The sequence below is a fragment of the Diadema setosum genome, chromosome 6, assembly GCF_964275005.1.
Source record: "Diadema setosum chromosome 6, eeDiaSeto1, whole genome shotgun sequence".
Lineage (NCBI taxonomy): Eukaryota > Metazoa > Echinodermata > Echinoidea > Diadematoida > Diadematidae > Diadema > Diadema setosum.
In genome coordinates, this window is record NC_092690.1 from 28,410,128 (window position 1) to 28,425,172 (window position 15,045).

Genomic DNA, 15,045 nt, shown 5'->3' on the forward strand with positions numbered 1-15,045 from the left:
ACCGGGTCTCTCCCGCCAGTGTCACCGAAGAATCCCACCTCCAACCACGTGGCAATGACAAGTACTTTTGGCATGAAATCTCGGAACTCGACGAATCCCCTAGACAATTAAGAATAAAAAGAGTACGAGAAGAGGCTGTCCTTGATGAAAGTAAGCGTATAATTTTTATAACTTCTTGTTTTATTGTCATTATATATTATTGTTATCATTGTTATTGGCATCATTAATACAATTATTGTTATTTTTACTTTAATTATTATTATCATTATCATCATCATTAGTAGTAGTAGTAGTAGTAGTGGTAGTAGTAGTTACAGTAATAATCATTACCTAAATTGCCCATGACAAATTAGTGCACGTGGGTCTTGTTCCCATTTCAGATATTCGTCGCTTGATTTTGGTACGCTGTCTATGTTTACAACCCCAGTTTACTAAACCCATTTTCTGCATTTTGTCCACATACGGTTTTAACCGTAGTATTCTAAACACTCGGTAACACTTGATTTCATCTTGATAAAGTCTTATTCACCCATATAATGCATGCATATCCAATTTGACTTCGATTTTGCCGCCTTTTTTTCTTTGGATGTTCTTGAAAGAGATACATACTTGTGAATTTCTCCCGCCGCCCGCTCGAGGAGATGTTCTTCCGTCGTCTGCCGATAATAGACGTAACCTCTCTCAGTCATATCCACGTTGGCCCAGTATGGCGCGATAAGGATCCGTTCAAGCGGATTGTTCGGATCCTGGAAAATGAGGAGACATCAATGCAACCATCATAGACTTTCCCTCCAGGAACCCAAGTCCCTTTGATCCTTTCTGAGGGTACTTAAGCCGGATTTTCACCTCAATTGGTCATTCCCTTGAGAACGGCGAGAACATGCTTACCGAAACGTCGGGACTGGGTAGGCCCTTTTCAGGGCCACACACATACCCTAGAAAGAATACGTGGTGCACCGTGAAGCCTTCTACCACCCAACGTTCTACCACCACGGAAGCCTTCAAAGATTTCATCAATGGAACCATGTTTACCTTTTTTAATGGGTGAATTATATAAGCTTGTCAGGACGGCTCAGCGAATAGTTATATTAAGAGATTCATTACTGGTCAGACTGGCTGAGCGTCATTTCCAAATATTTTTCAGCAAGTCCATTATTAGATAAAGCAAAGTGAAACCTAACGTGACCGGAATACTTTTGTAGTGCTGATTGAAAATATCTCATATTTACTTACAATTTCCTTTACTTTTTTAGCAGTTTTGACGCCGAGTTCAGTTAAAGGACACATACACACACACACACACACACACACACATCGACGAAACAGATTAGCACACATTTACAAATACCTAATGTGTAACGAAGTGATGATGTCACAATCTTTTGTAAATAGCTTGGTTTAGAAACAGGGGCGAGCATGGGGAACAACAATAGTGTTCTCTTACCGGCCAGACGAGATTGGTTTAGAATCAGTTTCCATGGCGATAAAATGTTATTAAAGACATCACACTATGGTACTCTATTATCAAAGCACACGCCATAGTACACAAAGTATTTCTAACACTCAAAGAACTGTATCGCATGTTGCCGTTACCTCCACATCTTCTGGGATAGGAAATACAGGCTGTGGTCCTGTGTACTTCGTGTACGGGTTGTTGAACGATATTACGCCGTTGTCATTTACCTGGTCAATAAATAGAATGAAAGGACGAAGCAGAAACGAATGTCAAAGCGTCAAACAAACAACATTCTTCTTGATTTTTATTGTTCAATGATCATGTATTGATTTTTACTGATCCACACTGAGCCATGTGTCCGGTAAAATGCGAGCACATGGCTCATGTTATAGTATTGCAAGTGTACTAGACGCATTGCGGGAAAAAGATTGAATTTCATAAATTTCCGGGCCCATTTTATAAACAAATGATGCAAAGGCCTATTTTGTGGGCCAGTGAGAATTGGATGCTCTCGTTTAATTTTGGAAACAGTCGAAAACCTTCTTGCTGCGCTCGTGGATTTAAACAGTTCCAAACTTTAACTCGCGCATCCAATTCTCACGATGCGCTCTGTCCAGTGCATAGTTGTATAATGACGAATTAATAGTAATTGTTGTAGACCTGACAACATTCATTCCCCCTTGCACTGAAACAATCTTTCAATCTCCTTTTTTTTTGGACATTTTTAACTATACAAACAATAGCAAAAGATTGACCGTGGGAGATCTGTATTATGGTGATGAATTCTTCTATCGGAACAAGGAAAGGTGGGTCGTTTCTAATTGATTATAGTCTAGTCGATTATAATACGAAATGTCGAGGTTCTGCAACTAGAACTTTGTAAACTTCATCTCAATAGATAAATGTAAGATGAATGAATGAATGACTCATAAATTATCTAATGAATTCATTAATTGATGAGTTTTCTAATAACTTTATTAGAAGCTAAACAAATAAAATAGAAAGAAGAGATGTTTTTGGATATTTCATAAAACATATATGACATTTTCTCTTTCACATCATTTTCTTCGATATCAGAAAAATAAAGGCTGTGATTCTAATCTTAATCATTAAAGAAAAATTCCACCGCGCGCTGCAGGCTCAGTCTAGAGTCCACCCGACCTACAGATAACATAACGGGCACGCATTGGACTACGCGACGAATATAATTATATCATCGAACTTACTTTACAGTGCGTAATTCATCCACCCTTTCGAACATGGCGCTGCAGGTTCAGCATATCAGCGTATGTTGGGTGTAGGACAAGGTTCCATGACATTTGCTCCCGCAACAATTGCTCCCATGAAATCTAATATCCGCACGTTAACCCAAACATAAATTCAACCCCCAAACAGACAAACATAACCCTAACCCTAATCGTAATCCTTGCATCAAACTAAACCTAAAACGCTATCACAGCCTTAACCCTAAGTCCTTGGAGAAAATAGGACCGGGGCAACTATCGCAGGAGCACTTACCTGTGATGTCGTGTTACTGTAGGGGTTATTCTACACCTTGTAATTGTGACTGTTGCATGCAAACTTAAAAGGTCTTTCAAGTTTAGAATGAAATTACCACACTCAGGATATGGGCAATACTTTCAGTAATAGCTAGTAATCAAATTCCATCTCTTTCTTGTCTTTTCAGCTTTCCAAGTTAACAATAGATATGTTTAAACAAATTAATTGAATAGAATAAAAAACATCTAGCCATTGAAGTGGCTTGGAAAACTTCCAATTATTAATACTCACGAATAGTCTCCAATACTTGACGTTGTAGAATGGCATTCCCCACCTAAGTTCGAGGGCTGGGGAGGAGACGTCATTACCTCGCTGGATGTAGTCATCACGATTACCCTCACCAAACGGGTAGAAATCTAAAGAATAATGACATAAGTAATGATATTAATAATGATAATGATAATAATAATAACAATAGTAGGCCCAATGATAACAATAATAATAATACAAATTAATCGTTACGGATAATAATGATAAGAACATTAATAGTTATTAAGTAATAGATAAAGCGATCAAAAGACAAATCAAAATCGTCAATTAGGAGATGACGATAATGATAGTGGTGTATTGTGCTAAAGTGCTAGCAGCATGGTAAGGAACATAATCAGTGACCGAGGAAATTGGAGTAATCCTGTCTGAATTTCAATTTATATCTTATATATATATATATATATATATATATTACAAACATATATATATATTACAAAACACAGGTGTTTTCTTTTTTTTTTGCATTGTCTCTTCCATAACATGCTCCAGTTTGCAGAGAACTGTCACAATAAACTTGAATAAATTTGAAATGTCAAATTTGAAATATCACAATAAACTTAGGTACAATGGTGCTTGATGAGCTGACATCCCTTTCCTCTTGACAAAACGACCAGAAAACTATTCTTAAAGACTTACTCAAAGAAGGAGGGGGAGGTACGATCGCGAATGACCTGGATCAATTTTACTTTTAAAAAATGTGATCATTATGGTAGTTTATGTCGTAGTTGTCATTACTACACAATATTTTGATATGTCTCTGTAAGTATGATTAATTTCATTCAAAAACAATATTTAAATATCATCAATAGCAATTATCATCTACTTCTCAGCGTAGAATAAGAAATGATATTTTCAGCTAGGTCAAGCACAAAATGACTAGGTCAGGAAATCATTGGATGTGTAGGCTTTTTTTTTTTTTTTTTTTTGAAGCGGCAGAGTTACCAGTCACACTCATGTGATGTAATGAATATGCAGAGTAGCTGTAGAGATGATAGCATAATTATGACCCCATTTCCATCCCTTATGAGATACACTACACCAGTCGGTGGCAAAAATCCCTGTGGCACCACGCCCGATTTTGACAGTCCGGTCCAATGTAAAACGAGTCCATTTTGTTAACCGAGCAGCAACTTTTTGCAATTCCCATTCCAGCCCCCCCCCCCACCTATAGTTTACATGGATCTTACCCATACTTTGAATGTTTTCAGTAATAAATATTATAGAATATTGTGTTAACATTAAAGGGATCGTATAGTTTTGGTTGAGACCTAATTTCAGGATTCTTACATTTTTTGGTGAGATAATGAGAAACCTCTTATGAAATATGAGAGAGCATGTAATTTCATGATGAATACAACTTTTATTTGATGAAAATTGGTTTTGAAATGGCTGAGATATATAATACAGAGCGATTCTAATAAGTGTGGGACCCACACTTTATTATGATCGCTTTGTTTTACTTTGTGTTTGGATGTTTCAGTCATTCCAAACCAGATTTTCATCAAGTTAATAAACTTTGAATTCCTCTTAAAATTGTATGCTCTGTACTATTTAATAAGTGTTTTCTTGGTATCTCGCAAAATTAATTAATTAATTAATTAATTAATTAATTAATTAATTATTTAATCAATTAATTAATTCTCATCTCCACCAATACTGTACCATCCCTTTAACTTTCGACACATGACAACAAACATTCCTCATATGTCATATTTCTTTCCCCACTATATCTCCTGATTCTTCTTTTGATTTTTGATGTCGTTGATATGGATATATTTATCATTCACAATGATGCATAAAGTGAACGCATGTCTCGAGGAATACAAATGTCTGAATATATAAAGCAAGTTTGAACTCTTATAAAGTTAGGATACATTTACAGGGATTTCATTGTTGATCGAAATGTTGGAATTTCTTCATTTACCAATAAAATGACGGCGAAATTAGAATGACATACACACTGGCCGACGTGATTACATACAAACATATGAAAGAAAATTACAATCAAACTTTTAAAGAAGAATGTCAACTTCAGAAAAAAAACCTTTACTCTCAATGATGAAATTACCTTTTTGTTAAATTATTTACCCCTATGTACAAGTTACTTATAGTCTTATATTTGTGTGACCTTTGTAGAATTGTGGAAATGAATAATATCAAAGGATGGGACTATACAGTATTGGTTGAGGTGGGGATTCATGTTTTGAACATTCCTAAGTGAGATAATGAGAAACCTCTTATTAGATATGAAAGAACATGTAATTTTAAGAAGGATTCAACGTTTATTTGATGAAAATTGGTTTTCAAATGGCTGAGATATCCCCAAAAAGAGATAATCATAAAAGGCGACAGGCCACGCCTTTTATTAAGATCTCTTTTTTTTTTCATTTTGTTTTTGGATATCTCAGCCATTTCAAAACCGATTTTCATCAAATAAACTTTTGATGCCCCTCTTGCATGCTCTTTGACATCTCATCAGAGTGGTTTCTGAATATCTCGCAAAAAAAGAAGAAGCTAAATCCTCACCTCAACCAGAACTATACACACCCTTTAAGAAATAAATCAAATCAACTCTTACGATAAGTGCTATTTCTTGGTATAAAATGCTTGTTTATTCTACCCCTTTATATGCTTTGCATTTCTTTTTATTTTTTAAACCCATTTAGATATTTTCTTATATGCGTTTATCATTTTATCCCTGGACCTATAAGGAAACCAACTGCTGTTGAATTGAATTTGAATTGAATCCTTTAAATTGAATTGAATTGAACTGGGCTATCCTGGCAGAGCAGTGGATAGATAATCAATTCAAATCAAATCAAATCATACCCCCCCCCCCCCACAAGACAGAGGCGCCATCTTGACTTTGAATCAAAGCGTTACAAATAGCATGGATATTTTCATCTACTTAAATGTTAACACATTATTCAAAATGCGGAAGTTTTTTTTTTCTTCTAACACTCTTAACAATAGTTTTTGTTTTTTTTTTTGTCTTAATTGCCTCAAAGTGATTACGCTGGTTAGCATTTACGTATGTCTGTGTTTGTGTGGATGTGTACAAAAATTCATATGCATATGATCACTTTATAAGACTAACAACCGTAGAGTATGAGTAGCATACACCGCTGACGCATAGGCAAGTAGCCCTATGAAAATAAATACAAAAGCATGCAATACAGCGAAGCAAGTAACAAATTTAAATGGAACAAATTTTGAAACAGAGTATCATACTGGATATGAGAATATTGCCAAGGAATATGTGATTTATATTACACTAAGCTCAAAGGATTAAACATTAAAACAGCCATCACGATAAAGGAAAAAGGGTGCGGTGCTTTTATTCTTCTTCTTCAACCAAAGCCTAACAATAAACCACCACTACCAATGTCCTGAAGGTGTATTGCTTTCGGAAAGGTTTGTAATGGCTATTGTCAAATGAAGGCTATAAACTTACATTGATGTTTACCACAATGACATTTACTTAAAGTTTGTATGCATGCTTAACAGAGCCATATTTGTTTCTGTCTGTAATAATTCAGAAACATAGAAATATATTCTTTTGAAGTCATCCATTTCCAACGTTCTACTTTAGACCTTTGCATGAAATTAAAATTCATTATTTCTTTAAAGAAAATGATCACAACCAATGACTATCTATCATCGGTATGACTTTGAAATATATTTTGAATGAGAATCAATGATCCGAAACGATTATCACCAACCTGCCTTCTACATTGTTATCAAAAGGCGCCATATTTGTTCCGCGCACAATGCGTGGGGCACAATCCGTATTATGTTATCTTCGATGACATCATCAAATCAAATCATCGAAAAGAACCAACAATTTCAGAAGAAAAATCAAAGATACTTACTTTCCTGATTCACCGCTTCCACCGTCACCAATGCCAAAAGCATGCATAACAATATCGCTATCCTAGTCGCCATGTTTTTCGCGATATTGCACATGAAAGGCAAAATAATCCAAGCGGAATCGCAGTGCGTTTCCGAGGCGGTTGCCGTCGGTCTTGTTCCCGCCTAAGATATTATATTATCCTCACACACTGGGGCCGTGTTCGCCCATTATTACACGTAAGATATGCACGTTCCCTTTACTCCTTACAGCTAGTTGTAAACTCTAACCCCCATCGCAGAAATATGCAAACACACTCACATATCTAACGGTAATGCAAATGTCTAGTTAAACATTAATAGATGCCGTCAAAATCAGTACCAGGCATCTCTGTGTGGACAATACCATTTATACCGAGGGGAATATGCTCCAGAACTAAAAATGGCAAGCGTTTTTCATTGAGTAAATTAAGGTCACAATAAGTTTTTGATGAATTTTCTGATCAATGTATTTCCTTAGTAATCCATGGGCATTGTTTAACTTCATTAAACTGATGTACTTCCATTATTCCTTGAAATCATATGTAAATATGCAAATTAGGCAGTGATGTACAGACATCACGTGACCAATATTGTCAACAATTCGAGGAGAGTCATAATTATCATTGAGGAGTTAACCCCTATGACTAAATGATACCGACATTTAGCAAGTGTGTCATCGCATTCCAAACTTAGCCTCACGCTTTTGAAAAAATCATAAAATCAATCTCTAAAGATTGTTGTTATAATTCGCCTGGGTTTTCTTTTGTTTTATTTTCTTCGGTGAATCATGCATTCTAGTTTTATCTAAAGCATGAAAAAGAATGCTTAACCTCCTCAGGGAGGTTAGCATTGTTATTTTCGTCACACACAGTTTGTTTTCTGCATAAATTCATTCCTCTACCAGTATGAGAATTTCGTTCTATTGTTTATAATGTTGTATTGACGTTTCCTTTACTTCACCATTACTGAATGGAGTACTTGAGAATTAAAGGGATCGTATAGTTTTGGTTGAGACCTAATTTCAGGTTTCTAACATTTTTTGGTGAGATAATGAGAAACCACTTATGAAATATGAAAGAGCATGTAATTCTATGAGGAATTCAACGTTTATTTGATGAAAATTGGTTTTGACATGGCTGAGATCTCCAAAAAAGAGTGATTCTAATAAAGTGTGGGACCCACACTTTATAACGATCGTTTTGTTTTATTTCGTTTTTGGATGTTTCAGTCATTCCAAACCCGATTTTCATCAAATAAACTTTGAATTCCTCTTAAAATGGTATGCTCTGTACTATATCTTAAATGTTTTCTTGGTATCTCGCAAAAAGTTAAAAGCCCAATTCTCATCTCCACCAATACTGTACCATCCCTTTAAGTGTTGATGAGACTACTTTAAGTGGGAACGATTCCTGTCCTTATGAAGTGTGAATAACTCAAACAGAGGTCTGAGTGAAATACGGAAATTTCCAGACTTGCTGAACAGCACATCATTACTTTACATCTGCTTTCAGCGCTACTTTCCGGGGATGGATTGTTTTTATTAGATGTCCGTTGAAGGAAACTAACATGTATTGTGATTATGGTGAAAAGAATGAAACACCTTACGAAAAGGGTAAACAGCTTCGTCATACCCAAGGAATTTATTGTGCCCCGAATAGCTTGGCAATGTGTGTACTTTTCTGGTAAATGATTAACTTTGATATGGCCGCGTCGTCCTCATTTGCATGATAATGGTAAACACTTCGAGCGGGTCGTACCCTGCGATCGTTATGGAAAGCCAACATCATCGCCACAGGGTTTTTTTTTTTTTTTTTTTCAGTGAATTATCCATATCCAGGAAATTGTGGTTCTTTGGCTGTACGGTGCAGATGCGTTTTAGGGGGTAATGAGCATTCTTCAAACAATATCAATGTGCATAGGGGTCAAACTTCCTGGCTAAAATTTGATACTTATCAGTTCGTTTTGTGTATTGGGTGGTCGGAGTGATGCGTATTGTAAATCTGTGTCGGAATTTGTGTTATCTATATTATATTGTATTAATGTTATCTTAACAATGCTACCGGTATAGTCATTATGATCACGAAATATCATCACATGACTGTTATTTTGATCGACATCGTCACCAATATACTGGTGACTAAACGGGTAAAAGTTAGAGCAGAATTTTAGTATCGTAGTAGTAGGGCCTAGTTGTATACTTTTGGTAGATATCATGTTAAAAGGCTTTAATAGATGAGCAGACTTTAACACTGTTGTAATTTGTGGAATTGTGGAATCATTAAAGGTAGCAGGAGTAACGGTGTAATCCAACTCAGGACTAAATATGACTTATAACTCTTGATATGGTTGTAGTGACAGCTTCGAATGTTTGTGGTTGGTTGTAGTTTTCTTGCACAGATAGCAGAGGTGCATATTATCTTTATAAATCAATATATAAAAAGCTGGTACATTTGCATATATCAATTTCAAATATTTCACAAACAAGGAAAATGATAACAATATACATTATTTAATGATTTTATAATGATAATCTAATAACATCTTCAAAATATACTATCAGTGTTGAGTAGGGTGGGATTTCTTTCTGTGCAATTCTGCGATTTTAGCAGATAAGTTTATGTCAGTAGTGGGAGTTTTCTTCTTTTTTTTTCACGTAGAAATGTTTTCATTTTTTTCCTCTGTACCTATCATTGTTTTTTTACCTACATTCTATTTTTGATGGAATGCTTGTAATTATGAAATACGATTATGTTTTCTTCGACTTTCCTTATGGTTGATGTCTTGGCACACAACCACACACTGCATAGACACACCCATCTACTCCAACCACCTACACAATCACAATCACCGTTATCACCGCTATCATGGCTTGCATGGGAGAATGATATGGTAGCAGGTGCTGCCTCATTTTCAAAAGAGAACAAGAGAGAGAGAGAGAGAGAGAGAGAGAGAGAGAAATTTGCCTGACAAGTTTGCTCCTAGCCAATTACATGCAAGGATTTATGTAGCTTATGACAGTTCCCCCCCCCCAAAAAAAAAAAAATGACAAAACTCTTCATGAAATGCCCCAAGGATTATGTCATTGTTTATTACACGTGCTATCGTTTACGTGACCCTAGACGACCAAAACCTAACTCTAAAGAAGAAAACAAGAAAAAGAACAAAAACAAAAACAAAAACAGAGAAATATCCAGATAAATCTAGATAAAAATTCTGTTTTTAGTTATAAACGTATTGGGAGAAGGAAGAAAAGACCAATTATCGGCCTGATTATATTTTGAAATCTGAGTCAGTTACAAAACTACTTGTTTGAATTGAAATTGCATCTTTTAGTTAGTGGTGATTAATCAATGATGGGGAATTTACATACGTCATGCGAGCTTTCGTTTCTGTTCTTCAGTTCTAACAGTCTAATCAATATTTTATACCTCGACATTCTTACTTCTAACACACTATATTCAGTCCATCAACTCACAAATTCAGACTGATGTACTTTCTATATTTGGTTTATTATCGAAAAAACTGCGAGATGAACACATTCCATCATCTTCGTACAGACTTCCAGCGACAAAACAGCTGTTAACAAAAACGCTAGGTGAATATAAAAGATAATTATGTTCAAATATCACAAATGTTAATCAATTCTTTTAGCACTTTGATTTTCACACACTTTGTAATCATTCAGTTCCTTCAATGATTTATCGTCGTGCAGAATTATTACACAGCGTTAATACCCCAACATCTGTTTTCTGAATCGAATCAACACAAGGTCGGAGACGAAAAGTATTATTTCCTTATGATCCGACGTGGGGCAAGTTGATCGTGTAAATGAATGGTAGTGACCGTTTTCGACAAGTGCGTCGATAAACGCACACGGGGATTTATTGGATAACAATATAATATATCGTTACATCGCAGAGAGAGCTGTGCAATAGACAATAATATATTTCTGTCAGTGATCTGGTAGATTCTTTGACTCTTCTCGTCTTCTCTCCACAGTGTTAACAAACAATGCTCACATGTTTTGTTTTTCTTTTTCGAGTAGAAAGAAAGAAGAGAAAGAAAGCAAACGAGATAATATATACAAAAGCAGCAATAACAAGTACAAACTCTTTATCCCTTTCAAAAAATGAAAGTCTTTGCTCTCATGAAACTCGTCACGATAACAACAGTGTGCAAATAATTATATTTGTAATATTTTAACTTCCTTTCCTGATGGAAACATCAATCAATATGTATGGAATTTGGTTTGAGTACCAATTACACTTCAATTAAATTGAATTATATCAAGTTAGAATTACACTTCTTTTCTTTCACAAATTCTTTTGGATATAACAACTGCTATATTCATAATGGTATTCTATTATCATATTGATTCAGTATCTTCTAGAATAGAAGACTCAAAGATGCAGGGCATCCTCACAAACTAGCGGTGTACCTTATTTAAGCTGAGAGCTTTGACACTACACGATGGCGTAAACATTACGCTGTATTTATTTAATCCACATAGCGATGCCTTAAATAGCATAAGACAAATATACAAACGATCATTTTCAGCATCTGTATTATTTCCATGTCTTAAAGTTATTATATATTTGAACAACTTTCACACCACTTCTCATTTTGAAATTGGGGTTCACAATTCAAAATCATAAAGATGGACACTATCGCGTACACATAACATGTCAATCATACGTTTTACATTAAAATAAATGACTATAAACTAGCATTATAATGAAACGCATTTGGTATCAGACGATAAGATAAGAATTTGTATTCAAAATGCAACTTCATCAAATACGCCTGCCAGATGTACTTTAGAAAAAAAAAAATGTCTGAATTTCTTTTTTTCTTTCTTGTTTTGCAAGACATATACATATCAGGAATACGTGAAATAAAATGCCCGTGTTCAATTTGCATGTCAACTCAATATCAAAGTCAAAGGTATCTGAACAAGTTTGTTTTGATAGATGCATGTATTCAAATGTGTGATCATTTTTAGATATAACAAGGCAAATTTATTTCATAGGCAGTTTATTTTGTTCTGTACACGGCATAAACGTACGTACACTATTAAGTCTTCAACTACATGTGCTTGATTTACAAAAACAAAATATAATTACAACTAGTGACTAGTATTCTTTACAAGGTAAGGCAACTACATGTCAGGCTGGTTCTGGCTACCAGAAAATGTAAAGAACAAAGATTTCATTGCTGACATTTCAAACTTGCTTTCCGCTTTCTTGTTCAAGTTTGGATTATTTTGTGCTCGTTTTCATTAGGGAAATACCTGCGCGTATAATATCTTGCAAGTATTGAGTTGTGTAGCATACTTAGCAATTACATTGAAATGGACACATAGCTTAACTACTTTTGCTAAGTTTTGTTCCCATTTACATTCTAACTATATGATTGTTGTCAGCAATCTGAAAAGACACGACAACTCTCGACTTTATACGGCAAACTCTTAAAACGGTCAATAGTATTTCAAATTTGCCATTCATATGCATGCCTTAACGCAGAATATGGTGATGATTTTCCCTTTAAGATTAGATTAACTGGACAGTATTGCTATGACCGCGACAAATCGATATTGATAAGTGTTCGCACGGCATCTTGTTTGAAAGTAGATCACTATGAAATGGGTGTGACTGTCAACTTTCATATCCAGCCACCTGATCCCGAAATGTTGGTATTAGTGAGATAACCGGTTCCTTTAACAATGTCAACATCGTCCCGAGGGGGTGTCTTCGAAGGCGGTGCGCTCGAGTAACTGGTGCTTCGGCTGGCGTCGTCCGAAGACGCGATGCTCCGCGGAAGGGTCTCGGGCGTCCTCGGCTTGGCGGCGCTTGGTGGCGGCGCGGACTTCTCCACCGTCGCCTGCTGCGCTAGTGGTACCTTCTCGTCCACAGTGGTGACAGTCGGGTTCACCGCTGGTTCCTTGGGTGTCGGCTCAGACTTCGGCGTGGCAGCGGCGGGTGCAGGGTCTTTCTTCACTGGTTCCGGGGGCTTGGTACTTGGCTTCTTGGTGGTGGATGTTTTCTTCCCACTAGCCTGTATAGAGTGAGATAGAGATAAACAAGTATCATTTAGATATGCTAAATCAAAACAAATTGATATAATGAAGCGTTTGATCCCAAAACGAGTTCATTCTATTCTTGCCAATTTAAGATATTTGAGAATTTGTGATGCCCAAAATTGCAATAATAAGAAATAAATAATGAGGTATTTCTCATCATAGAAAATAATATTCCTTATTTTGTAACAATTAGTGACATATCACTGGAATTTAATGATAGAATTACTTTAAAATGTTTGAAAATGGCGCTTAACTCGTTTTGGAATCAAACTCTTTGATATACACAACAGGTTCTGATACTCATTGACCGGTAACAGCAATGGATAAGCGATAGCAATATGAAGCCAGGCAACATTACGGCTGAATTTAAGACAACGAAGAGAAGAAGGCAGACAAAGGACACTCATACGCAATAGAAGAGATAAAGAAAATGTAGTGCCAGGGGAATGACGTAACAAAGCCAACTCAGAGTAATGCGCCACGAGCTATGTGCATTTAAAAACTGCGCGCTCATAGGAAGACGTCAAAAACATGTACAGCATGCGGAGAGAGGTCTGGACAAACATGCATTATAATTCCGTGAGAGGATATTGTATGAGAGTAACAATATCAAGATAATTCATGTACTTTTTATTTTCTCATTTTGCTCGTAACGGTGAACATATTGAAAGGGATATAGCAATGCGCCGAGACGGTGTACATGATTTATTCTACACTAAGACGTTTTCCACAAAATGGTAATGCCATGTTTGATGAGTTAGACATGATGAATTCGTTATGCTGAAATGCTTTTATACAATACATCTAGAGAGTGACCAGTATGGTTTTTGCTGGTAATGTGGCGAGCTTGCAGCATAGATGACAATCCTGTAGTTCACACAGCTGTATTACTTGCCAAGCGCTCGGTAGTTTGACATTTGAAAACAATAATGTTGATGCAGGATAAACAACTTTAAAGTGTATGTTGGCAGAGGAGGTTTGCCGCTGAACATGATTTGGGGAGAATCGGATGGATGATACTTTGTAAAGTTTTAAAATATACATATTTTCCCTATAAACATACAGATAACAGTAATACCACAAACTGAGATGAATGTTTGTCAAAATTTACCTACGTTCCTCATTATTTATGCAGTGTACAGCAAGACACACGTCATGTATTACAATTTGACTATCCATTTAATTTTGATCTTTCCCACCGATCCTTCTGTTGTTTTATCAGTTCTTGTTCTCTTCAATGTTATCATCGTTGAAAATATTTGGTATTATTTGCGTCTTGCCCATAACGGGACTAAAAGAGACAGTCTGCGTACATATCATATCAACAGGAGAGATCATTGGACGCACAACTGCACAATGATTAATAGCATTTTCCTTGTATAATTCTGTACTTCAGAGAATAAGATTGGCAGTCATTTAAAATTCCTAAAGAGAACTAGAGTACAATCAAGCACTTTCTATGATTTAACGACTGCTTCTTTATCTTTCCTTTGAAGTTAATTGTCATAGGTCATTACAATCATACCATAGAGTTATAAAGCTTTAGTACGTCATAGCGAGTTTCATTAGTTAAACCTTCACATATATTTAAACTAGTTGTATTGTTGTATTGAGCAGCTGTACTGTATTGTACATGGCTGATTAAAGTTTTTAAATTGTTTGTAGCATATTAATTATACTGTATGTTCCTTTCTATCCCCTTTTAGTTCTCAATGCGCCTCGTAACAGCTTTACTAGATAAATGCGTTAACATTGTTTTCATTGTTAAGAATCCATAATCATCATTATC

The 15,045-nt window shown here is 35.8% G+C and overlaps 2 protein-coding genes across 2 annotated transcripts in view; both read right to left on the reverse strand.

Annotated features, from left to right (window-relative positions):
- LOC140229687 (sushi domain-containing protein 2-like) overlaps positions 1-7,231 on the reverse strand; it is a 30,526-nt gene extending 23,295 nt beyond the window's left edge. The window contains exons 1-5 of the mRNA XM_072309929.1: positions 7,159-7,231; positions 3,248-3,372; positions 1,594-1,683; positions 610-746; positions 3-99 (exon numbers count right to left, since the gene is read on the reverse strand). Coding sequence (XP_072166030.1) covers positions 3-99; positions 610-746; positions 1,594-1,683; positions 3,248-3,372; positions 7,159-7,231 — 522 coding nt within the window. The remainder of the gene's footprint in view (positions 1-2; positions 100-609; positions 747-1,593; positions 1,684-3,247; positions 3,373-7,158) is intronic.
- Positions 7,232-12,141: 4,910 nt separating this feature from the next.
- LOC140229688 (sushi domain-containing protein 2-like) overlaps positions 12,142-15,045 on the reverse strand; it is a 43,387-nt gene continuing 40,483 nt past the window's right edge. Inside the window, exon 21 of the mRNA XM_072309930.1 lies at positions 12,142-13,231. Coding sequence (XP_072166031.1) covers positions 12,839-13,231 — 393 coding nt within the window. The 3' untranslated portion in view covers positions 12,142-12,838. The remainder of the gene's footprint in view (positions 13,232-15,045) is intronic.